Below are 24,704 nucleotides of genomic sequence, written 5' to 3'. Positions count from 1 at the left end.
GAGTTCAAACCCTTCCCAGCATCCAACATCCTTTATGTATTGGCCTAATAGGCCCGCCCACTGTCTCCCTCATGACTCGGCTATCTGAGTCTGCGCATACCATGCTGAGTCATGGCTCCCTGCTTCAGCATGAGGCATTTCCTCTACTTCTAATGACCTTCTCCCTCCAATATCCACTCCTCTTAAAAATCCTTTGTTTGGTACCAGGACCAGCAAGACTCCTATTATCTGCAAACCTTCCCATCCTAACACCACTTCATCAAAATGATCAGAGAACATACTCTGTATGACTTCAGTGCTTTTAAATTTATGGAGACATGTTTTGTGGTCCAGCATAGGGTCTATCTTCATGAGTGTACCATGTACACTTGAGGAGAATTTTTATTCTGCATTTGTTGGGTGTAATGTTCTAGAAATATCAATTTAGTCAGGGTGATTAATAATGTTGTTCAGATAATCTATACCTTTACTGATGTTTTCTGTCTGAGAGACCGTTATTAACATTTTCAAATATAATTGAGGAATTGCCTATTTCTCCCTTTAATTCAGTCACATTGTTTTGCTTCACATAACTTTGAAGGTCTGTTATTTGCACATATACATTTATATTTGTTATATCCCATGATGATTTGAACTTCTAATCATTATGAAATTCCCTCTTCATCACTGGTAATTGTTTTTTTCTTGAAGTGTATTTCACCTGGATATTAACATACCCACTCCAGTCTTCTTACGTCTACTATTTCCATGGTAAATCTTTTTGTACCCACTTATTTTTTACCTATCTGTGTCTTTATATTTATAGTGAATCTCTTGTAGACAGCATATATTTGGGTCTTGCCTTTCTTATCCATTCTGAAAACCTGTGTCTTTTAATTACAATGTTTAATACAATAAGTAATACAATTGGATTTAGGTGTACCATTAAATTATTTGGAGGGTTTTTTTTTTTTTTTTGTCTCCTCTAATGTTTGTCCCTCTGTTCCAACTTTGCTGCCCTCTTTTGAATTCCATTTAAATTTGCCTGTTGGTTTTTCAGCTATACTTTGCATTCTTTCAGTGGTTGTTTTAGGGCTCTACTATCCATTACCAGTACCAGTCATCAGTCACATGTGGCTATTGAACACCTGAAGTGTAGCTGGTCCAAAATGAGCTGTGCTCATTTAATATAAATACACTTTGTGTTTTGAAGACTTAGGATTAAAAAAATGTAAAATATCACATTAATAATTTTATACCAATTACATATAGACATTATAATATTCTGTAGATATTAGGTTGAATAAACTATATTATTAAAATTAATTTCACCTGTTTCTTTTTAACATTTTAATGTCATACTACTGGAAATTTTTTAATTGCATATGTGACTCATGTTATATTTCTGTTGGCCAGCACTAATCTAGAGATTACAATATGCAAAGTTAAACTCTCACAGCTACAAAAGCTAATATTTACCACTTTACGTAAACTATAGAAACCTTGTAATTGTATAGATTCACTTACCATCACCCCATCCTTTATCCTGTAATTGTCATATGTGCTACATCTAGAAATGTTAGAAACCCCACAAGACAATGTTATCAGTTTTGCTTTGAAGAGTTATATTCATTTTAAAGAAGTTCAGAGGGGAAAAAAAATCTTTTATATGCATCCAGGTATTTATTATTTCTGATGCTCTTCATTCCTTCCTGAAGCTTTAAGTTTCCATTGAGTTTTCCCTTTTGGGCTCTCTCTTTCCCAAAATTCCCAGCTCACTTTCCAGAGGATGTGGTTGCCACAAACTCTATCCTCTGCTTCTTCCATGCAGCAATACTTCCTTTTGGAGTTGTAGCTGCCCTGTAAAGTACCAATTGCAGTCTGCTCTTAGGTGAAAAACCACCAAAAAGCCCCCAAAAAACAAAAAACACCCCAAAATCTTGCAAGGGTAGGGGGACTCACCCTAAGCTATTTCTTTTTCCAACTCTTGACTCCTCTACAAAGTCATCCTGCTTTTTACACTCCCTATAGACCCTTGGTAGTTTCCCCTACCTCTCCCCCTACCCCCCCAATCCATGCCCACCCCCTCACTCCCTAGAGCTCCTTCCTAAACTTAAGTGGTCCTTCAGAGGCTGGGGTCTTCCCAACAATACTATATGATATTCCTAAAGGCAGAGTGAGCTAGTCAGCAATTTATCAAACTTAATTAAGGATACTTGATACCTCAATTAAGTCTGATATAGGAGAATAACAATGTAGAAAAAGAAGATTTGAAACTGGAAATCATATATTAGTGCTCCTACAGTCCACCTTTGGATTCTTTTGGAATTCCCTGCTGGTCCTTTGTCTCCTTAGCCCCATCATATTGCTGTGTTGTCGAGGCCAGATTCTCTCTTTTCTCCAGAAACCTCAGAATTACACCCTGTCCCAAGGACAAGAATGATTCAGTACAGTATACCAGTTGCTAAAATAGAGAGATCCTTCTGTAAAGAGTTGGTAAATGGGCAAATAAACAGCCAAGTAGTTGCTGCCCTGACCTCCCCCTGAATCCCTCCCACCCCTCCATCCTTCTCTGAGAAGCCCCCACTATTATCCAGCAACTGAAGACTTACACAGAGTCCTCCAGGAAAGCTTCTGGAACTCAGCTCCAGAACTGTGGCCTATGAATCCATACTGTTTAGTAGGTGCCCTGTTTTATCAGTTGTTGAATATTTAAATACCACCTGGTATGCTGCCAGCGAAAACAGGAGTTGCCCCTTATCCACAGGGGAGGCATTCCAAGCCCCCCGGGGGATGCCTAAAACTGCAAACAGTACTGAAGCTTAGATATACTATGTTTTTTCCTATACATATATACCTGTGATAAAGTTTGTTTTATAAATTAGACACAGTAAGAGATTAACAACAGTAACTAATAATAAAATAGAACAATTATAACAACATACTGTAATCAAAGTTAGGTGAACATGGTCTCTCTCTCAAAATAGCTTATTGTACTGTACTCACCCTTCTTGTGGGGATGTGAGATGATAAAATGCCTAAATGATAAGATGAAGTGAGGGGAACGATGTAGGCATTGTGATGTGGCATTAGGCTACCATTGACCTTCTGATGATATGTCAGGAGGATTATTGCTTCCTGACCATAGTTGACCATGGGTAACTGAAACCGAGGAAAGCAAAACCACAGATAAAAAGGGTCTACTGTAATCATTTAATGATAGATAAACAGAATATTTACCATTTCAGTCTAAAACATCCATGTTACTCCTCAAGTTCAGAATTTCCTTCAAAATAATGAGTGGTTATGAGCCCTACACTACATGAGCAGAAACTTCTCCAAAGGGGTTCTTCTAGGAAAATAGACAAGACTTTTCCCAAAGACACATTGGTGCTTCTACTCCAGATGGTAGAAACTGATGCTTAAAAAAAAATATTCTGCTGTGCTTGCGTAGTTACTTGTTACCATTTTGTACTTGTCATGTCTTGTCTGTCTCAGATAACTTCCATATTCTATGGCTCCATCATTTCCAGCACAGTGCTGCCTACACAGCAGGAGGTGTCTGATAACTGCTTGCTGAACAAAATTTTTTAAAATTTTCCCCAGAAAAATCCATCACGGGGACACTTACCACCTAAGTCAAATGCATTTGAAGACTAAACTGATGGTGGGTTGAAAATCTATTTCGTAAGGTAAGGTTGCATCTGGCATTGCTTGCAAGAAAGAAGGAGGAAGGACAAATGTGCTGCAGTTCGTAAACCAAATATCAATATGAATATGACAATTTGAGCTTAATGAGGAAGACAAAAGCCCTGGCAAAGAGATAGATCTTTGTTTCCTACCTACTTACTATGCTTCTTCCATGTGGAAAGGAATAAGGACAAACACAATAGAAAGGTTATGGAATTTTTAAACATACATTCCAGTAATTAAATTGAAGGGCCTTTCAGGGGGGATCAAAGCCAAGTTTCACCCTTCAGGATGAACTCAACAGTGTGACTTAAAAGAGGCACATACATACACACACCCCTCAATAAACTATGAAACACCTAAATACCTAAATGTCCATCAGTAGGAAAAGAATAGCGTAAGTTTAATATATCTTTAGTATGGGATACTATGCAACTATTACAGAGAATAGTGTAAATTTATATGTGTACTGATATGGAAGGAGGTACATTGTTACTGCTAGGTGAAAAAAGCAAACTGCTGAATAATAAAGCATAAACATGCTTTGATGTAAGTTCTCATAGATTGGTACGCTGAAGCTGACTTGTAGTGGCTCATGAGAACCAATTGTCACACTTTCAGGAATTTGACAAGCGGGTTGTTAAGCAGTAGATAGCTTAAAATCAGCTACAATAAGTGTATTTGCCCAAAGAAATCCACACCTTACAAAGAAGGGCTCCCCCCTCTAGAGAGCTGATTTATCAGCACACCACTGCTCAAAAGTGTGCAGATACGAGTTTGTATAAGCATAGCAAATTATCTGGAACAATACATACCAAACTGTGAATTGTTGAATTTACACAGACTGATTTTATAATCTTAAAAATGAAAAAAAAAGAGTAATCTCACAAAAAAGTGAATGCTACCATGCTGTAAGTAAAATCCATTGAAAAAGTCCAAGTATAACATTTTCTGATGACTATGCTCAATATTTTGAAAAATTCTAAAACATTTTAATCAATGATATTTTAAGGGCTATGCATGTATTTGCTAAACTTACTTTATTTCAAGTCTGTTTAATACTAAAGCTGCTCAGAGCTACCTTAAAGGTTTAGACCACTTCATACAGGTTTAAAAACTGGTTCAAATATTGGAGTGCCTGGGTGGCTCAGTTGGTTAAGCATCCAACTCTTGGTTTTGGCTCAGGTCATGATCTCAGGGTCATGAAATTGAGCCTATGTTGGGCTCCACGCTGGGCATGGAGTCTGCTTAAGGGTCTCTCTCTCCCCCTCCCTCTGCCCCTCCTCTGCTCACTCACACTCACTCTCTCGCTCTCAAAACAAACAAATAAAAAACTGGCGCAAATATTTCTAACATTGATAGTGGAAATGGTTATTATCCATATAAATATATCTTTATGAGGATATATCTCTATGAGCACATTCCTAGATTTAGATTTAATGTCAAAGCAAAGACTGTATCAATTATACTCCCATCAATAATGTATGGAGAGTACCACAGCAATATCTGATATTGTGAATATTAAAAAATATTTTAACCATCTGATATGCAAAATGTGTCCACAAAAAAATAAAAAAGATCTCTGTACTTCAGTTGACAGTTCCCTGATTGTAATTAGTTTATCTTTAAAAAAAAGTATTTATCAACTATTTCTATTTTATTTTCTGTGAACAACCTAGTTACCTAGTCACAGTCTTTGATAATTTTTATTTGGATTACCTTTTCCTAATCACTAATTATTGGAGCTCTGTAAACATGTCAATTAACCTTTTATCTGTCAAGAATGTTACAAACATCTTTCACTATCAGTTGCTTGTCTTTTAAATAGTTGATGTTTTATAGAAGTTTTGGGGTTTTTTTTGTTTTCTTGTCTTTTTGTTTTTTTGTTTTCAGATACTTCAGCCTTTTTCCCTATGGCTTCTAGGTTTTGGGTTATGCTTAAGAAGGCCTTTCCTACCCTAAAATTAAGACAAACAAAAACCTACTTTGTTCTAGTTTGTGTGTGTGTGTGTGTGTGTGTGTGTGTGTGTGTGAGTGTGATTTAGAGATTTCATCCATCTGGAAGTTATTTTAGTGCCTATGTAGAGTAGAAATCAGTTGAACAAATGTATTGCTACAAGTCCATACCTGTTGACTTTTAAATTCCACAGTTATTCTGATATATAATACATTTTACATGGATTCCTGAATTTTAGCATTTTTTTGAGAAAAACTTCAGAGTTATAATTCACTTTTTCAGGAGAGTAAACTAAGCCATTCAAATGATGTTTAACTACTATTCTAGAATTGCTGTACAGCTAGATCAGAGAGTATTTGGTCACTTCTGCTGTTTAAAATGACTTAGCAGTATAGCTATTGAGCGGTCTCATTTGATAATATAAATCTTTCTAGAATTGTCTTCAGTGCTTGATGCATCAATAAAATGTGCATTTAGTTCAATGTAAGTCTTTAAATCCACTTTGAGGTTTAATATACATTATGTCATTTAAAAACTATTATGAAAAAGAACAGTTTCTCAATGTAGCATTTCAAAGTCCAAAGCGCCGTTAAAATAAAATGTAATGTATGGTGATTAACATAACATAATAAAAAAATAAAAAAAATAAAACCATGCTTTTTTTTTTTTTTTTTAGCAAGATCTTGCCTGTGCCAGTGTGTTTGCCAACATGGCCCCCAAAAAGAAGACTGTCAGAAAGAGCAAAGGAGATATCAATGAGATGACCATAATTGTAGAAGATAGCCCCCTAAACAAACTAAATACTTTGAATGGGCTCCTAGAGGGAGGCAATGGCCTTAGCTGTATTTCTTCTGAATTAACAGATGCTTCTTATGGCCCCAACCTCTTGGAAGGCTTAAGTAAAATGAGGCAGGAGAACTTCCTTTGCGACCTAGTCATTGGCACCAAAACAAAGTCCTTTGATGTTCACAAGTCAGTGATGGCTTCGTGCAGTGAATACTTTTACAACATCCTAAAAAAAGACCCATCTACCCAAAGGGTGGATCTCAATGATATCTCACCGCTGGGCCTGGCTACTGTCATCACATACGCCTACACCGGAAAGCTGACGCTCTCTTTGTATACAATAGGAAGCATTATTTCTGCTGCTGTCTATCTTCAGATCCATACCCTTGTAAAGATGTGCAGTGATTTTCTGATCCGAGAGATGAGTGTTGAGAATTGCATGTACATTGCTAACATTGCTGAAACATACTCCCTGAAAAATGCTAAAGCAGCCGCCCAAAAATTTATCCGGGATAACTTCCTTGAATTTTCAGAATCCGATCAGTTTCTGAAACTTACATTTGAGCAAATTAATGAACTTCTTATAGATGATGACTTACAGTTGCCTTCTGAAATAGTAGCATTCCAGATTGCAATGAAATGGTTAGAATTTGACCAAAAGAGAGTGAAATACGCTGCAGATCTTCTGAGCAATATCCGCTTTGGTACCATCTCTGCACAAGACCTGGTCAATTATGTTCAGTCTGTACCAAGAATGATGCAAGATGCTGATTGCCACAAACTTCTTGTAGATGCTATGAATTACCACTTACTTCCATATCATCAAAACACATTGCAGTCTAGGCGCACGAGAATCCGCGGGGGCTGTCGAGTCCTTGTCACTGTTGGGGGACGTCCAGGCCTTACTGAGAAGTCCCTTAGTAGAGACATCCTGTACAGAGACCCTGAAAACGGATGGAGCAAGCTGACAGAAATGCCAGCCAAGAGTTTTAATCAGTGTGTGGCTGTGATGGACGGATTTCTTTATGTGGCCGGTGGTGAAGACCAGAATGATGCAAGAAATCAAGCCAAGCATGCAGTCAGCAATTTTTGCAGGTATTTGATTCTTTATTAGGAACTGAAATGGTTCAATATTATGAGGAAATTGCCCTGACATAGAAGTAAATGAGTCCTGCCTGTTAGCTTAGTTCATTGGCTCAGTAAATCAATAATAATAATAATGCCACATTACATATATACAACAGTCCACATTACATGAAGTATGTGCATATATAAAATGCACTCTGTATTTCTGAATAAGCCTATGAAATGAGCCGGGAAGATGTGGTTATGCTGATTTTACATGTGAGAAATCTGATACCTAGACAAGTTGTGCCACAAGTGAGTGGTACACATTCTCTCAGTAAGGTAAGGTACCCTTCACAGTACACTGTTTTTCTGAAAAGAAACTGGGTACAGATTTAGTTTTTAACACTAAGTGGTAAGAAAAATCAAAATAATACAAAATTTCTTTTAAGTGACTGTTACTAATGACTGTCAGATTCCTAATTGGCAAATACAATGAGATCATTAAAATGTGGCAGGTAATTAGTTCTAAATATTTTTTGAAGGCTGAATACTATAAAAAATGTCAATATCTTTGATGCATGTAGAAACAGTAAAGGTATAATATATCCTTCAGAAAATGGAATTCAAGTGCCATGGTGTTTTTGTATATTTATAATAAAAAACACTCATATATATGAAATGTCAGGAAGTCATGCTTATATCATGGTAGAAATACAAAGTCGAACATAACTAATGAGCAAGATCTGAAAATTTATAAAGTATGTCATGAAAAATATTCTTTATTATTTCATCATATGTCTGTGTGTCATTTAAATGAATCCAAACAATTAACTGATTTTTGCCCTTTAATTTATAAGTATAGTTAAGTTTTGATTTGGAGGTTAAATGGGAGAAAAATGAACATCAAACTAATGCAGGGAGGTCTGTGTTTACAATACTTTGAAACTACGTAAACAGATAAAACAGTTTTTCTATGACTGCTTATTTTCCTCCTGCTGATAACTCTGTTAAGTATTCGAGTAACTGTTTTTGCAGTATTGATTTCAGTGGTTATGGTATAATAACTGTGATATAGAACACTGAAAAAATATATCTCTAAACTAAAAAATCTTACCTACTAATAAGTGCTAGAAAATAGAGAAATATCAAAAGTTAAGCCTCTGGTGATGCTTTTGGACACGAGTTCCATTGATCTCATTCTAAACAGAGAATAGAAGACTTGGTTGAGTGACTTAGCTTTACTTGTGCAGTGATCAGGTCAGGTGTATCCATGAGAAGTTTTCCAGACATGGAGAAATCCAATTAGCCAACTCCTATCTTAATTAAGCAGTAAGAACAAGCCAGGGATGGCTGGTGTCTGAAGATGTGTGGAACTGACTTAAATGTGGCAGTGTTCCCTTTCTGATTGCCACGAATACCCAGCTTCCACCGCCTCCCGCACAAGCGCATCTCATAAGCCCTCCCCGATGATGGACAGTGTGGAGTATGGAAGAAGAGGGACTGACAGGTTGGTCTCTGTGGGGACTTCTCCAAGAGGCCCGATAAAGGCAGTGGTTTTATAAACGGGACTAGGGGGAGTCACAATGCCCGTCTGGTCTTTATCAAGTGTCACACTTATTCACTGGCTGAGAAACAAACACCAGCCTCCAGGTGCGGAGCTGCGCTCTGTGCGTAGCGTAGCCTCCTTGCATGGAGAGGGTCACAATTTCCACGCTATGGTTTGTGGAGTCACGTGGGTTCCCTGGCTGCCGCCAACAAGGCTGTCACACTTGCTCTGCCATTTTCAGATACGATCCCCGCTTCAACACCTGGATACACCTGGCCAACATGAACCAGAAGCGCACGCACTTCAGCCTGAGCGTGTTCAACGGGCTCCTTTACGCCGTGGGCGGCCGCAATACCGAGGGCAGCCTGGCCTCGCTCGAGTGCTATGTGCCCTCCACCAATCAGTGGCAGCCCAAGACGCCCCTGGAGGTGGCGCGCTGCTGCCACGCCAGCGCGGTCACCGACGGCCGCGTACTGGTGACCGGCGGGTACATCGGCAGCGCGTACTCGCGCTCCGTGTGCGCGTACGACCCGACCGGCGACTCATGGCAGGAGCTGCCGGGCTTGAGCACGCCCCGAGGCTGGCACTGCGCGGTCACGCTGGGCGACAGGGTGTACGTGATGGGGGGCAGCCAGCTGGGGCCGCGCGGGGAACGCGTGGACGTGCTGACCGTGGAGTGCTACAGCCCGGCCACCGGCCAGTGGAGCTTCGCGGCGCCGCTGCTGGTGGGCGTGAGTACTGCGGGCGCCTCGGCGCTGCACGGCCGCGCCTACCTGCTGGGGGGCTGGAACGAGGGCGAGAAGAAGTACAAGAAGTGCATCCAGTGCTTCAGCCCGGAGCTCAACCAGTGGACCGAGGACGACGAGTTGCCCGAGGCCACCGTGGGCGTGTCCTGCTGCACCCTCTCGATGCCCAACAGCGTGACCCGGGAATCCCGAGCCAGCTCGGTGTCCTCGGTGCCAGTCAGTATCTGAACCCAGGTAGATGCGGGGACGCAGGAAGGGCAAATAGGTGTTCCTGGGTTACCTTTGGGTTAGCGAAAAGGAAAATATATAACATTTACTACAGTGATTGTATCTTACACTATATCGAGGCGTATGTCTTGGTAGTTTTAAAATTCCTGGTATGGCGGGCGTAATCTACCTCTGTGTCTTTTATTTATTTATTTTTTCTTTTTTTTAAAGCCGAATACAGGGCCCTGGCCAACAAAGAAAACAAAGCATTTATTTCAGCGGCCACTGGGTGGCAGACAGAATTCGTTGTAGGCACTCTTCCACCGGGGCATGTTCCCTTCATGGATAGCGGTTACACCCACATTTGAGATTTTTCTTCTACCCTTTAGTACACATGAAGCATATGTGAGTAAGCAATTTCATGCCCGAAAGTTTATCTTCTTCTCTCGTCTTTTTCTTTAGGAAGTTAAAAGTATTTATTTATAGCTTTTATTTTAAAATGGAAGTCCATCTATATCCGTAAAGACTTAATTCTACATTTAAATGCAGTTTCTTTTTCTATACATGACAGAGTAAAGAATACTGAAAGGCGTCCCATGATAGTCATAAAGCTTAAAACAAAGTTTGACTGGAAACTAACAGGGATTCCACCCTGGAACTGTCACACTGATCCCTTTGGTTTATCCCTTATTCTCTTCCTCTGTGCCTCAGTCCCCCAGGGTATTTGCTATGGAAAAATACTGCTCTCAAAGAAGGAACTACTAGTCATTTAGCTTATGGTGTAAATTTAGGTCATTTTGTTGTTTCTCCTAGAAGTATCTGCACTTTAACCTTAGTCCCCTATTAAAGGAATCGTGAGTATCATGGGAGCCTTACCCTGACCCTAAAAACTACGCCAAAATGCAACCTTGACCCTAATATAAGCCCCAGGAAGAACACCAAATAAGACTATGGCCATAAGGACCATTAACTTAAAGTTTAGCCCAAAGGTTATGCAGCTGATAACAATAATTTGATTTCCCCCATTTTTTATATGGATGAGAATGAAGAGAACATTTGGAATTCTTGGGTTTGGCAATAACAGGATAAACGGCTTCTCCTGTTGGTAAATGTCACTGTTTCCAATTTCATAGCAATCCTCCTGATTTCTTAATTAAAACTCTAACACATTCATTTCACATGGAAATATCAGTGCCCATTCTGTTCTATATGTTTTAACGTCATCTGCTCCAAATTAGCTTTGCAAATTAAAGTGTATCCACCTGATATCATTTTTCTTATATATTTGCCAAGTTTTGGAGCAAGGGAATGACTGTAGTAAATGATACATATTTTCCTTTCTTATAATTTATCACTTTATTCTTTGGTGGTTTATTTGTTTTGGAGACGTGGCCTATCAATTATGGGTTATGTGCAATTGGGTTTTGAAAAATAAAACTATTTAAATGGTTAACCATGAGATATGTGGAAATCTAACTGGGTTTTCATTAATCCCATTTCTCCTACCTTGTGTAGATAGGTTATTGCTAGAGTTACAATATTTATATTTAAAATATCTTATTTGCACTGTGAAAAGTGGTTCATATAGTACACTTTGTGGAACAATTTTATATCATTGCCCCTCATGAGAAGTTCAATCTCTGCGTATTTAATGGTACCACTTGGTAAAGCGTACAACACTGTAAGCTGAGAACGAGGCATTATTAATGTAAAAACACTGGGCTGTTTCCTCCCCCTCAACACACAGAACATTCGGAGCTTCTCCAAGTAGGAGCAGATCTAAGGGCACCTATTCCCTTGACTCCTTCTCTGTCCACACTGGAAAATTAAGCTGTCTGAGAAACTAGTTCATGGAGCAAGTTAAATCATTGAGCCCCTTGAGCTATCACTGTGCAAACTATAGATAACTTTTGTCCTTGCAGCATCCTGGGTAAAATAAACTTTTCATGTTTAATAAATTATTTTGGCCACAACTGACAAAACCTATGTGAGGGTGACTATGATATCTTTTAGTTTGGTATAAATGTATATTCCTGTACAATTGAGCAGCCTGTAGTATGTTATAAATTTTGAGAGGAAAACAAAGGTGTTTTATTATGGATCACAGGTCATAAGTGGGCAAATAGGCATAATCCCTGATGTACACTAGTAGATGCATCTCCCACTGAGATCCTAGGGGTTTTGTGAAGTGGTGGGCCTAAGGCTTGGAATGAAATAGGAATCAATCAGTTCTAATATTTTATCTTGGAAGAATGAGGAGAGATTGAAACTAGAGGATTTTTCAGCCTTCAGAGCTTGGTAAGAGGTTGTACACAGACTTGGCAGTGGCTTTCTAGACACAAGACTGAAGACATGTTAGAGCTGGATTAATCATTTGAAATGACCATGTAATGTATTTTCAACATTGTTTATCTGAAGACTCTGAAAACACACCGGTCTGGGCTTACCAGGTTCCTGGGTGCATTGCTGTTCTATCTTCTGTTACAACAGTTAGGACAATAACATGAATTTCAAATACTGGAATTTCTGGCATAGCAAATTGGTAGAAAGCATGGAACATAGGGTGGGTGAAGGTATTATATCCTGGGACATCCCTCCCTGACAACTGAAAGACATGGAGGTCTATAGAATCAAAATAATGTGTGTCCCGTTTCATGTGTCGGAGCCATCGCTCCTAGAAAATGTGACGGTTTGTCCATGCTTCCCAGCTGGAAAACGACTTCATTTTTAATGTGTTTTAAGTTTACATTCAGTTACACTCCCAGCCTCAGGATCCAAACCTGGACCTCCTTTTATTTTTCTGAAAGAAAAGGACATATTATTTTTGTAATGCGTACTATTTTTGTAATCGCAAAGTCCTGCGATTAAATAAAAGCATCAGTTCAGTCCATCAGAGCAGTAGCAACTTGCCCAGCAGCTGAAATAATAAGCTCTCTTTTTCTGAATGGGCCAAAGACCTGATGTGCAAGTCTCGAAGAAGCAAGACTTGAATGTAGTCTGTCTGCTTTTAGTTAGACTCTTGGTGCTCTGCTGTTGTCCCTGACGCACAGTTGCTTTCAGTGGCATTGGATGAGTTTTATGTTTACTTCCTCTGGTGTAAGACTGGCTTAGGATAGAAAGTCAGTGATGGTACAGATTAACATAATTCTAATCAGTGATTCAATGGTAGTGGGGTGTTACGAGAGTGGGAGAGAGCGAAGAGGTGTCATTGGGGAGAGAAGGAAGTGAGAAAGTCCTGAAAGGTTCTGATTTAGGGTGGAGCACCGATTACATGCATGTAACTAGAGGCTTCCCCGGAAATACGTAAGTGTTAAAAGGTCAATTTTTTCCTGGTTATCTTGGCCAAATATCTTCAGAAATTGAAGCAAGATACTAGATAAAAGAAACTAGAATCACTTTGCTTAATTTTTTCCCTGAGTTACAAAGAAACATGTGTATGTAATCTCCTTTGAAGGACTCTTCTGCATTCTTTTCTGAACGAATGTTCTCTGAATGAGCTATGTCCTCATCTGAGCCACTGATGAATACGTTCTCTAGCACAAGGCAGCATTACAAGGAACTGTTTTTCAGTATATCTCTTCATAGCGGTAAAAACTATAGCACAATTACCTAAACACTCCTCCGTGGTAATTATAAGAATTAAAGAATCTAAAACATTAAAGATTTACCCTGCAGCATATTCAGAGGGTAAAGACCATCTAAATTTCCCTCCCAGAGAATTTGAGATAAAATACTTGTCTTGCACACTCCTTAAAAAAAAAAAAAAAAAAAAAAACTTTGTATTTATTCAGCAAATTTTGGCAAAACAAATTCTTTGCTTAAAACATTCTGGTATTATATAAGGAACAACAAACTAAAATGTATGTGGTATCTGTATCCTTATCACTATCAATAAAGCTGTTTTCAGTAAGAGCTTAGTCAATGATCAAATGTGGGTAGTTTTGAAGTGTCCTTTGTGTGATGATTGGGGTGTTTGGTTTTTTCCTCTAGTTAGTTTTCATGATGATTCACCTCAACAAAACACAACAACAACAAAAGAAATGACAAATAATTGAAGAGCTGTTCCAGTAGCTTGCAGACTAGGAAAGGAAAAATGTATAAAACAACAGTGACTTGCTTGTAGCTCAGACAAAAGCCTACATTTGGTCTATCTCAGCCCTGCCCACTTAGGAATCATAGATTAAGTGTGGTGGTTTCTGGCCTCCTTCTTACCCTGACCACAGCCAGCCTGGCACGGACTTGGGTTTGTCATCATTTTCAATGAAACTACATTTTAGGAAATGAAATTGTATTGCTGCCCCAGCAAACCCTCACAGCCCTACTCTTCCACCTTGCCTTCCAAATGAGCAAAGGAAATGTAACCAACATAAGATGCTCAATCTTTGATCTGATCTAGTAGTTAAAGAATAACACTCAGTTGAGGCGGTCATTTCTAGAAAATTCTAAATGGCAGCAATTACTTTTTCTTAAACTTCTCCAAGCTTTGTAACTTTGTGATGGATTATTCCTTATGCCAATGCCAATCTTCCACTCAGTTTCAGACCAGACATGCTCCTTAAAGAGTGGTGAGGAAGGGGGGCGCGTTTCCCCAACCTTTGAACAAATACAGTAGCCTCTGGTTAACCTAAAGATCCTATATGGCTTCTTTTCTTAATCCCTTTCAGAGAAACACCTTTTAAAGTCAGGCTGATTTGTCTTGGAGAAATGACCATTCAGATTTTGCCTCAACATTCAGTCATAGCTATAGAAGCAATGTTCAAAAAAGACCTTTTTTTTTAAGATTTTATTTATTTATTTGTCAGAGAGAGAGAGAGAACACAAGCAGGGGGAGCTTCAGGCAGAGGGAGAAGCAGGCTCCCCGCTGAGCAAGAAGCCTGATGTGGGACTCAATCCCCGGACCCTGGGATCACGACCTGAGCTGAAGGCAGACGCTTAACCAACTGAGCCACCCAGGCGTCCCCAAAAAACACCTTTTAAAATTACTATTTCTCTGATGGGGTGATATGTTGAAATGGAAGAAACAAGACCCTGATTCTGTAACAAACATTTCTCTGTACCCCAGCCCCACCCCCACCATTGCAACATGTACCCACAGGAGGGAAGTGTCCTGTGATATGAATGGAGGACTTACATCTTTGTGTCTGGCTGTTTTTGCTTTGTGCTCCCATTTAGGTATCACCATAGGCTCTGCATTCAGAAATTCTTTTTCTGAATTCCTCTCATTCCAGCCATAGGAGGAGGTTCCCAATGCACGGATGGTTTGTGAGAACAGACACGTTATGGAGAGTCTAAAAAGAGGAAAATGCAAGGATCTATTCTTAATCACCATAAGAAGAGAGGATTCCTTGGAGAGAGAGAGAGAAGGGAAATGAAATGGCTGTAAGCTGACCCCCAAGTCTTCTTCCCTAATCATTTTTTTTCTTCCCAAACCTTTATGCAACCTTTCCATTTGTTGCAGAGTCCCAAGTTGAGAAGTGTTTTATTCTATCAGTTTTGCATAACAAAGGAAATCTGTATGCAAAAAGAATTCTTTCCTTGGGTAGCAAATGTTCATTGAACATAACCATGTACCAAGCACACTGTTGGAATACCGTCGTGAAAAGGTGCTATGTTTCCCCAGGGCAAGTGAAGAACCAGAATTCCCAGCACACTCACATTCAGGCAGAGCCAACCCAACAAAGTGCAATTACATTCACAGGCATTTACTTCTTGCCAAGTCTTGTGCTCTCTAGTACGGAAGAGAAAGATAAGCCCACCTTACAACCTGCCCTCAGCTTAGTGGTAAAAGTTTTTCTAATGGACTCCATTTGGAGTTTATTCTTTTGTTTTCCAACCCCATGCCTCTCATCCTGCTCCGTCTTTCTCTGCCCTGCTCTGTGCTCTAGGAGGCTGACCCCCAGGGACTATATCCTGTGGACTCAGACCCTTTGGTCCATAGGTTGTATTTACCCAATGGGAGTCCTCAGGAGAAAGTAGAGGGCAGAGGAGAGTGCTTGGGGCATTTCTTTCCTGTCCTTTCTGGGCTTCAGCTCTGGGCTTCAGCACTGCACTCTGGCCAAGCCAGCAACTCTGCAACTTCAGCTCCTGCTGGGCAGGCCCTTCCTTCACCCCGCTCACCTCACCATGTCACAGCCCTGCCGCTGGGGGGTATTTTCTTGCTGCTCTGTGTATGTTCTGCCACCCCTTTTAGAATCCGCTCCTTAAAAGTGAGAACCTTGTCTGCCTTGTTCCCTGCTGTACCTCCGGTGTCTAGAACAATTGCTGGTGTACAGTAGGGGATCAGTATTTGTTCATTGAGTGAATGAATAAATGAAATGCTAAAACCATCATGACTTGCTGCTTGCTAGATTCCTATTCCAATATTATTCATTTATTTAATCAATAAATACTTACTGCGCATCTACTCTATTCAAAGCACTTTCCCTTACCCCAGGAAGAGGTGAGTACAAATAACACAACCATGATAACTAGGTCTTCCCTAAACCAGTGGAAGCCAAACGTTACATTGCCAAGAAAGACTACAGGTGGAAGGAATTATCCAACCAAACCTTTGCTGCACATTTCTGTTTTAAAAAAATCTCTCAGAAGATTGATAATTTTCTATAGTTATTATTAATATTATTAGTATTAAATTTTTTGAAACCACTTGTTTTCTCTCTATAACTGCCAGATCTTCAAAAGCAGTTTAGAACCAGTTGCAGCATTTAGCTGGCAAGTGTTATTTATTTAGTAATATTTAGTGTCTATATTTAAACTGTTTATTCAATATGTTTAGTTATATATATACATACACACATTTGACAGAATATATAGATTGGTATTTATGTATATATTTGTATTTATATACATTCTATCAAATGATGTGTATATATACATATATGTATATTTAGTAAGCACTAAATAAACACCAGCTAAATGCTGAAACACAGAAGAGAGAGGGAGCCCTCAGGGGTGGGAGGTCCCTGTGATCTCCGTGGGCAGACCAGAGTTCTGAGCTGCAGAAGGAAACGTTAAATCAGAAGAGTGAGCCTTCCCCAGGGATGGGGGTATGTGAGCACTCTTACTGTGGCTTGCACCCCCATTAAGCCCTGACATGTGGGGACTGGGGTCTGGAGCAGCACTGATTTGATGCCTCCCGCGTTTGCTGCTGGGATTTTGCTGTAGGTTTGCAGGTAGAACAGAGAGAGTCCAGTGCTCACAGGCTGGTCTTCTCTGGCTGCATCAGCCTTTTCCATTCTGCACCCACCTTGCCTCCCCCCGCCGCCCCCCCCCCCCCCCCCCCCCGTGCACCATGCAAACAATTTGCTTGGGCAGAGCAAAGTTGGATAGCACCGTTGTCCCTCTAGTGGTCTGTCCTGGATGTAGGCAGGGGTTTGGGTCAGAGGTCGAACAGTCTGCGGGGTTCTGCGCCAGGAGTCGTGGCTCATGGGACACCGACAACCAGAGGTGGCGCTGCAGCACCCTTTGGAGCAACGGAGGGCCTGCCGACTGGCACAACAATGACCTTCCAGCAGTCCTGAGTTGCTGACGGGAAGCTGGAAACAATGCCCAATTCTCCCTGGGTCTCCTGGTGATTCTGGTATTTGCTTTTTATCATAAAGAGCCCACAGGGGCGCCTGGGTGGCTCAGTCGTTAAGCGTCTGTTTTCGGCTCAGGTCATGGTCCCGGGGTCCTCAAATCGAGCCCGGCATCCTGCTCCCTGCTCCGCGGGAAGCCTGCTTCTCCCTCTCCCACTCCCCCTGCTTGTGTTCCCTCTCTCGCTGTGTCTCTCTCTGCCAAATAAATAAATAAAGTCTTTAAAAAAAATTTTTTTAAAAAGAGCCTATGTACTTTAAAGAGGAGGAAAAGAGCTAGGCAAAAGATTTCCTGCCCAGTGTACAAGAATATGGTAAAGTTGGTAAAGTCGGTGAGACCACGGGAATGCTTACAAGCCCAAGAAGGCCTCCAGTCACCACCAGCCGAGGTGAGTCCTCAATGTTACAAGCACCATGTTTGGCAGCACTTGACAAAAATCTGAACAAGTTCATCTCTTCCCTCAAGGATACAGGGGACCTTCCTGACAAATGATAGAAAAGTGAGACACCTCCATTTTCATTTCATTTCATAGAGCAATAAAGGCTCACCTTCAAGGACAAACCCATGACCACTTGCTGATGAATCAAAATCCCTCCAATACCTAAAAACTCACATCAGAAATATCTTAAAAGGCTCTTGATTTCATCTCAGTCACGACCTCGGGGTCCTGGGATGGAGCTCCATGTCGGGCTCCACACTCAGTACAGAGTCTGCTTAGATCTCTCTCCCCCTCCCTCTGCCCCTCCCATGCTTGCGAGCATGTGTGCTCACACTCGCTCTCAAATCAATACATAAATCTCTTTTTTAAAAAAGAACATGTTATGAAATTTTGCAGAAAATCAAGGAGGTAATTTACCTCAGAAGTAGAGAAAAAACTTCTTAAAATGTAGGGCCGCATCGGCAGCATAAACTAGAAGCACGACTCCCAACAGGAAGATGGCTGGAGACCCAGGGAAAGAATTGCAACACGCAGCTTCCTTCTTTGAACGCTGGTTTGATCATCTCCTATGGGGGAGAAAAAGGCTCAAGAGAGGCGGGTGGCAGCTTTGCCAACTGAGAGAAAGCTCAACAAGCCAGGAACAGGAAATAGCCAAACATGCAAAAGTTGGCTGAAGCAGAGTTTAAATTCTAGTTTTCCCAAGTGGCCTCATAGCGGACTGATTAATGTCCACAGCCTAATGTCTAGATCCTGTGCCTACGTCATGTTATGTGGCAGAAGGGATTTAACAGATGTAATTAAGGTTATGGAGCTTGAGGTGAGGAGACGAGCCTGGATTAATCCAATCACCTGAGCCCTTAAAGTGAGAAATCTCTCCAGCTGCCGAGATGCAGGAGAAGGGGAATTCAAGGAGCTTTCCAGGGTGCGAAGGATTGACTGCGCTCTTGCTGCCTCTGAGGCTTAGGTGTCCGTGGGCAAAGATTGAAGAAAGACCTCTAGAAGCCACAACCAGCCCCCAGCTGGTGGTTAGCGAAGAGATGCGCGGCCCTCGGGCCTACAGCTGCAAGGCACTGGATTTTGCCAACAACAGCCTGAATGAGAGTGAAGTGAGCCAAGTCTCCAGAAGAGCCCGTCCTGTCACCACCACCATGACAGCCTGGGGAAATCTGATGGAGCAGAGAAACCAGCCGAGCTAACCCACACTTCTAACCAGCAGAACTCAAAGGCAATAAATGTGTGTTGCTTTAAGGCACTGAGTTGGGGTCATTTGTTCAGCAACGGAAGAAAAACTAAAGCCCCTGCTATTCAGTGAGCAGCTCTGACACAGGCCCAAGACAATCAGGGCATCCCCTGATCCTCAGGTCCCCAGGGGAAGAACAGAGTTAAGCTGGGAGGACTCTGGAAACCTGGGTCACGTGCAGGTTTGATTCAACTTTAAAAGTACCTGACCCCTGCGTAGCCAAAGCCACTGGCAATATGCCTGTGTTCTCTCTCTTTAAAAGTCATTTTGATGTATCTCTTTTTAGCTTAACTACTATTACTTAATTGATGCCCTATTTGCTGTTAGTGAGGGCTGATAGAATGATAATTCCTAAGGTAGTGTTTTTCAAATACAGATGGTTGTTCTATAATTCTGGTGCGTACATCATTTCCACTTCAGTGGACCCTGTAGAATATACATGATGTATTGCATTTTGCTCAAAGAAAAATGTCCATTATTACTTAAATGATCATTGAACTTTAACACAACCAAATGGAGACATTCAGAATAATGAAGACCATTTCTTTACCCTCCGAGCTGCTATTAGAAATCAGTGAAAGTCAGGACTCCTGGATGGCTTAGTCGGTTAAGCATCTGCCTTCAGCTCGGGTCATGATCCCAGGGTCCTGGGATCGAGTCCCGTCTCAGGCTCCTTGCTCAGCGGGGAGCTTGCTTCTCCTTCTGCCTGCCACACACACACTCTCTCTCTCTCTCTCTGACAAATAAAGTATTAAAAAAGAAAGAAATCAGTAAAAGTTAATATTACCTCAAAATGTTTTGGCTGGTTTTTAAAACAACACATACACACAACCCCAAATGGCAGCATCATCTCCAGCTAAACTTACTAATATTTTTATTATTATTAATTCATAGGTTAGAGGATTTGACATTTTGCAACCATTTGTTTCTTATTTTTCTATTTCTTTTTAACTTTTATTTCATTTTTGATATTCCTTACTGTTTAAATATTTCTGAACTTTATGCAGTCAAAATAAATTTTCCTTTTATGAAAAAAATAAAGATCCTTCTTGAGCATTTCCTATGTCTAGCAACCTGCTAGGTGCTGTAGACCAAGATGGCTCACCCTTGTCTCACTGCCTCTGGGGGGTGGGGGGCTGGGAGGAGAAGTCAGGGGAAGCAGACATGCACACAAATTGTTGCTGTATGCGGGATACATGTAATTACAGGGGTAGTTATGCAGCCTTATGGCATTGCTGCAAGGGTGACAGATTCTTATCCGGAAGGGTCAAAGCAAAAGACGCAAACTTAGAGCTGAATTTTTAAGAAGATTTTGGAATTCAATGTCACTGGAGATTACGTACTATGTTCAAAGACCTTTATCAAGTCTATGTATGCTCTTGCCTGTCTTGAATTTTGCCAAGAAATTTAGCAAGGGTTGACCCCAAAATGCCTCTTCTATTGTCTTTGGAAAGGAGTCTAAACTGAGAATTGGGAGACTGGAATTTTATACCTAGACCCAGCATCTGCTACACAAATGGCTTGGGTCTCGGTTTTCGTAAAAATGGCAATTGATCATAACCATCCTGCTTACGTCATAGGACAATTATAAAGATTGAATTAGTTCAGGTATGTGAAAACACCAAGTCCCTCTACAAATTAATCGAGGTCACACCATTTCTATTCTGAGTTGCCGGTGGCCAATATTAATTACTATTATGTATTAAAAGAGACAGTAATCAGAGTAACAAAAATGATGCCGTAGAATTTCGTAGCACCTTTCCTCTGAAGCTTGGCACCTCTGTTCCCTCCTTAGGCCTTCTACTATCTTTCCAGGATAAGCTGGGGCCTGTGTCTTTACCCCACACTTGCAGAAGAATGGGGAAGATAAAGTAGGAGGCCCAAGATCAACAGGCAGAATCAAGACTTGAGCCCCAGTTTTTGCCTGATCAGACCATTTCCCGGTACGCATAGCGTGCAGAGCACCAGGCAGGAATGACCGCAGTGCCTTCTCACAAATTATTTCAATAGTCGCCCAGAACAGATAAAGATATATTTATTTTAAGTACAGATGCTCAGCAGTAAAGTTTATTCTCTTCAATCTTCAGCTGGAATTAAAACGCACACGCACGCACGCACGCACGCCTTTAACATTTAAAAGGAGAAAGCCCTACCTGACTACCTCTTCTCTTTGTCCCGCAGGCTCCACCAATTCCAGGCACGGAATATACTTCCCCATCTCCACCTGTGGAAAATCCCCCACCCCTAAGCTCAGCTGCAATGCCATTCCCTGATCCCAGCTGCCAGAAACATCTCCCTCTCTCGAAATCCCTGCGCTTAGACTAGCGGGTGAGAACCCAAGCTCCCAAGGCCGTCTGTAGTCTGCGTCTGAATCCCAGCCCTAATGCTTACGAGCAGCCTCTCTGCCTCTGGTCCCTTATCTGTCAGTGGGACACTGGTGGTGACATTAAAAAACAAGCAAAAACAAAAAGCATGGCCATTACAGGGTTATTAAAAAGATTAACAAGGGGCACCTGGGTGTCGCAATTGGTTAAGCATCTTGACTCTTGATTTCAGCTCAGGCCATGATCTCAGGTTCATGAAATCGAGTCCCATGTCAGGCTGTTGAGCTCTGCACTTGGGGGGTGGAGCCTGCTTAATATTTTCTCTCTCTCTCTCCCTCTGCCCCTCCCTGCGCCCCCCCCCCCTCCCCCCTCCCTCCCATTGCGTCTACACACTCCCCCCCCAAAAAAAAAAAAAATAATAATAAGATAATGCATGTAGAGCATTAATGACACACGGCAATACCCAATAAATACTAGCTGTCCCATTCTCATCTGTTTCCTTGCAGGTTTTTCGTCTGCACCCAGGTAGTCAGTTCTCTGGGGATAGGAACTGATTCCATAGCACCCATCGCCTAGTGCATAAGAGAACATCCCAGGTCTGCTATTTATGAGCTCTGTGGGCTTAGCCTGTCATTTAATTTCTGTGTCTCACTCCCTCATCTGTGAAATGGGGAGAAGATGGAAATTAAAGGCAATAATGTCTATATATCTTAGCCATTATTTGGTGTTTAAGAGTCTATACTAAAATTATATTAAAGAGTTAAGGCTCTGATGTCAGCGTTTCTCAGACCGTATTTTCTGACCTATACAGTTGAAATCATAGATCAAAAGGGGAGAGAGAGAGAGAGAGAGAGAGAGAGAGAGAAAATGCAATGTGAGGATGCTCAGGGCTGGAAAGACAGCTGCAGGCCGTCTTATGAGATATAGTCTCCACGAGAGACAAGAACCCCCAACTCTGCGATTGGAAGAGGGCCGCCACCTCCCTGATGGAGGGGAGGGGGAGGGGCTGGGGGACAGCAGAGCAAGGGGGGGAGAAATAGGGGAACAAGGACGCCGAGCAAGAGTGGTGGCAGAGGGAAAGAGGAGAAGGGAGAGGGGAGGGAGACAGAGACAGGAGAGGACACGAGGACAAGAGACATTTGTGAATAAGGAAGCTGGAACCTAGTGGCCACGCGCCGGAATGATACAGCCCCTAGAGGTATGGGCATTTCCGGGGGTGGTCGTTTGTTCCAACAACGGAAGTCAGATGTGGTAGATGCAGGGGAACACGTAAGAGGGTCCCCCGCCTCAACAGTCCCACAGCCTCCTTAACTGTCCTATTAATTCAAATAGGTGACAAATTCAGACTCCAGTCTATTTCCCACATTAATGCAATGTTTTTTCTTGGTTTTGAGATAGGCTGTATATCTCAGCAATGCCACTAAATTTGAGGGGAGGGATGCCTGGGTGGCACAGTGGGTTAAGCGTCTGCCTTCAGCTCAGGTCATGATCCCAGGGTCCTGGGACCGAGCCCCGCATTGGGCTCCCTGCTCAGCGGGGAGCCTGCTTCTCCCTCTCCCTCTGCCTTCCGCTCCCCCTGCCTGTGTTCTCTCTCTTTCTCTCTCTTTCTGATAAATAGATAAAATCTTTCAAAAGATAAAAAAAAATTGCAAATTTTTGGGAAAAAAATTTGAAGGGAAACTGTATGCCACTTTGTTGACAACTTTTTTTTTTTTAAATCAGGAGAAGATTACATGCTGTTTTACTAATAACTTTACTTAGATTACTCACCACTGGGAGACTCTCACCTCAGAGGTAAGGCCACTCTCGGTATGTAAGTAACACCTCACCCTTTTATCAGTTCATACTTGCACATTCAGGTGCAATTATTTGACTCCATCATTATGATTTTATTAGAGTTGGTTCTGAGCAATAAATATACTAACTATTTAATTTCTACTTACTTTCCTTTGCTTTTTCTTTATGATTCAGTTGGGACATTACACTGAGTTTTGAATTATGTATAGAAGTAGGTTATATTATCTATGAAAGTCACTTTACAATAAAAGAGTTTTAATAAAAAAATTGTTATAGGTAGGGGGTGTTGGGACCGATGGGATTAAACCCCTGTCCTAGAAGCAGTTCTGACCCTTCCATTCCCTAATCCTTTCTCCTCTTGACCACTTCAACATTAGGAGCCACTGGCCTGCAGGACCTCCCCCAGGAGAAGCATTGGACTCTGGCTCTCTCTTTCCTGGGTCTCTGATACCTCACCCCAAATGTGTGTTGTGTATGGAAGTACATAGACCTGCAAGCAATCACTATCCCTATCACTAAATCTATTGTATAATAACATGATACAAAAATAAAACATTTAATTTTGAAAATGTTGTGATATTTCCAGTTAGCGGGCCTAGTTGGAGAAAATATAATTGCTTAAAAATGGTGCCCATGTGGCCTAGATCATTCAAAGGTCAAGAGACATCTGTAACATCATCCAATCACCAATGCTCTAGAGGTGAATTCCAGAGGCTCTCATTCAGTCCCCTTCCTGCAAAGACGATCCTGCAACCTTGGGCAAGTACATAGATCCAAAGTTTGCGTTAGCTGAAAAGGACATAAAAACACTGATTTTCAGTGAGGAAAACATGACAACGTTCAGCTCCAGGATGGGAGTATTTCCCAGGTAGAAAAGAAACAGAGTAATGGTTGAAGAAAAGACTTTGCAACCAGACCACCATCATAATCTTAGCCCTGTGACCTCGGGTAAGTTTTACTTACCATTGCCATAAATTGGTTCCTTAGCTGTAAAGGGAGGAGAGCAATAGCACCTGCCCCTTAGGGTCCTTAAAAGACTAAAAACGTTATCTGCTGTCAAGCATGTAGAGAAGTGTTTAGCCATGGGACTCACTCAATAACTGTTAGCCCTTAGACTTCTTCTGTGTGGGAACGTTCCTTCCTGCATCGCAGAATGACTTTAGCCATGCTTGCTTGTGATTCTGCTCTACCAGGTACGTGGCGTTCTTTATAACCATGTCATCAAGTACAGATCAAATTAGAGGGGAAAGCTCTAAAGGGAAACAAAGACATCAGAGAATTCCTCTTTGACGGGCGCAGCTGAAGACAAAAGGAGTTATGTGATCACTAGCCATATATTCAGAAGAGTTT

General features: G+C 41.4%; 1 protein-coding gene across 4 annotated transcripts in view; it reads left to right on the top strand.

Annotated features, from left to right (window-relative positions):
• KLHL31 (kelch like family member 31) overlaps window positions 1-21,451 on the top strand; it is a 133,971-nt gene extending 112,520 nt beyond the window's left edge. For 3 of the 4 annotated variants that reach the window (XM_073905105.1, XM_073905106.1, XM_025890818.2), the window contains 2 exons: window positions 6,303-7,507; window positions 9,268-11,440. In XM_073905105.1, coding sequence (XP_073761206.1) covers window positions 6,336-7,507; window positions 9,268-10,000 — 1,905 coding nt within the window. In that variant the 5' untranslated portion in view covers window positions 6,303-6,335 and the 3' untranslated portion in view covers window positions 10,001-11,440. Of the gene's footprint in view, window positions 1-6,302; window positions 7,508-9,267; window positions 11,441-21,414 lie in introns of those variants that run through there. The other variant, XM_073905103.1, reaches the window with a different exon arrangement.
• Window positions 21,452-24,704: the final 3,253 nt, after the last annotated feature.

This window comes from Callorhinus ursinus, unplaced genomic scaffold (genome assembly GCF_003265705.2).
Source record: "Callorhinus ursinus isolate GAN/ISIS: 27379988/994484 unplaced genomic scaffold, GSC_fseal_2.0 scaffold22, whole genome shotgun sequence".
Classification (NCBI taxonomy): domain Eukaryota; kingdom Metazoa; phylum Chordata; class Mammalia; order Carnivora; family Otariidae; genus Callorhinus; species Callorhinus ursinus.
The sequence above is the reverse complement of the archived record's forward strand: the minus strand, read 5'-3'. Positions and strand labels throughout refer to the sequence as shown.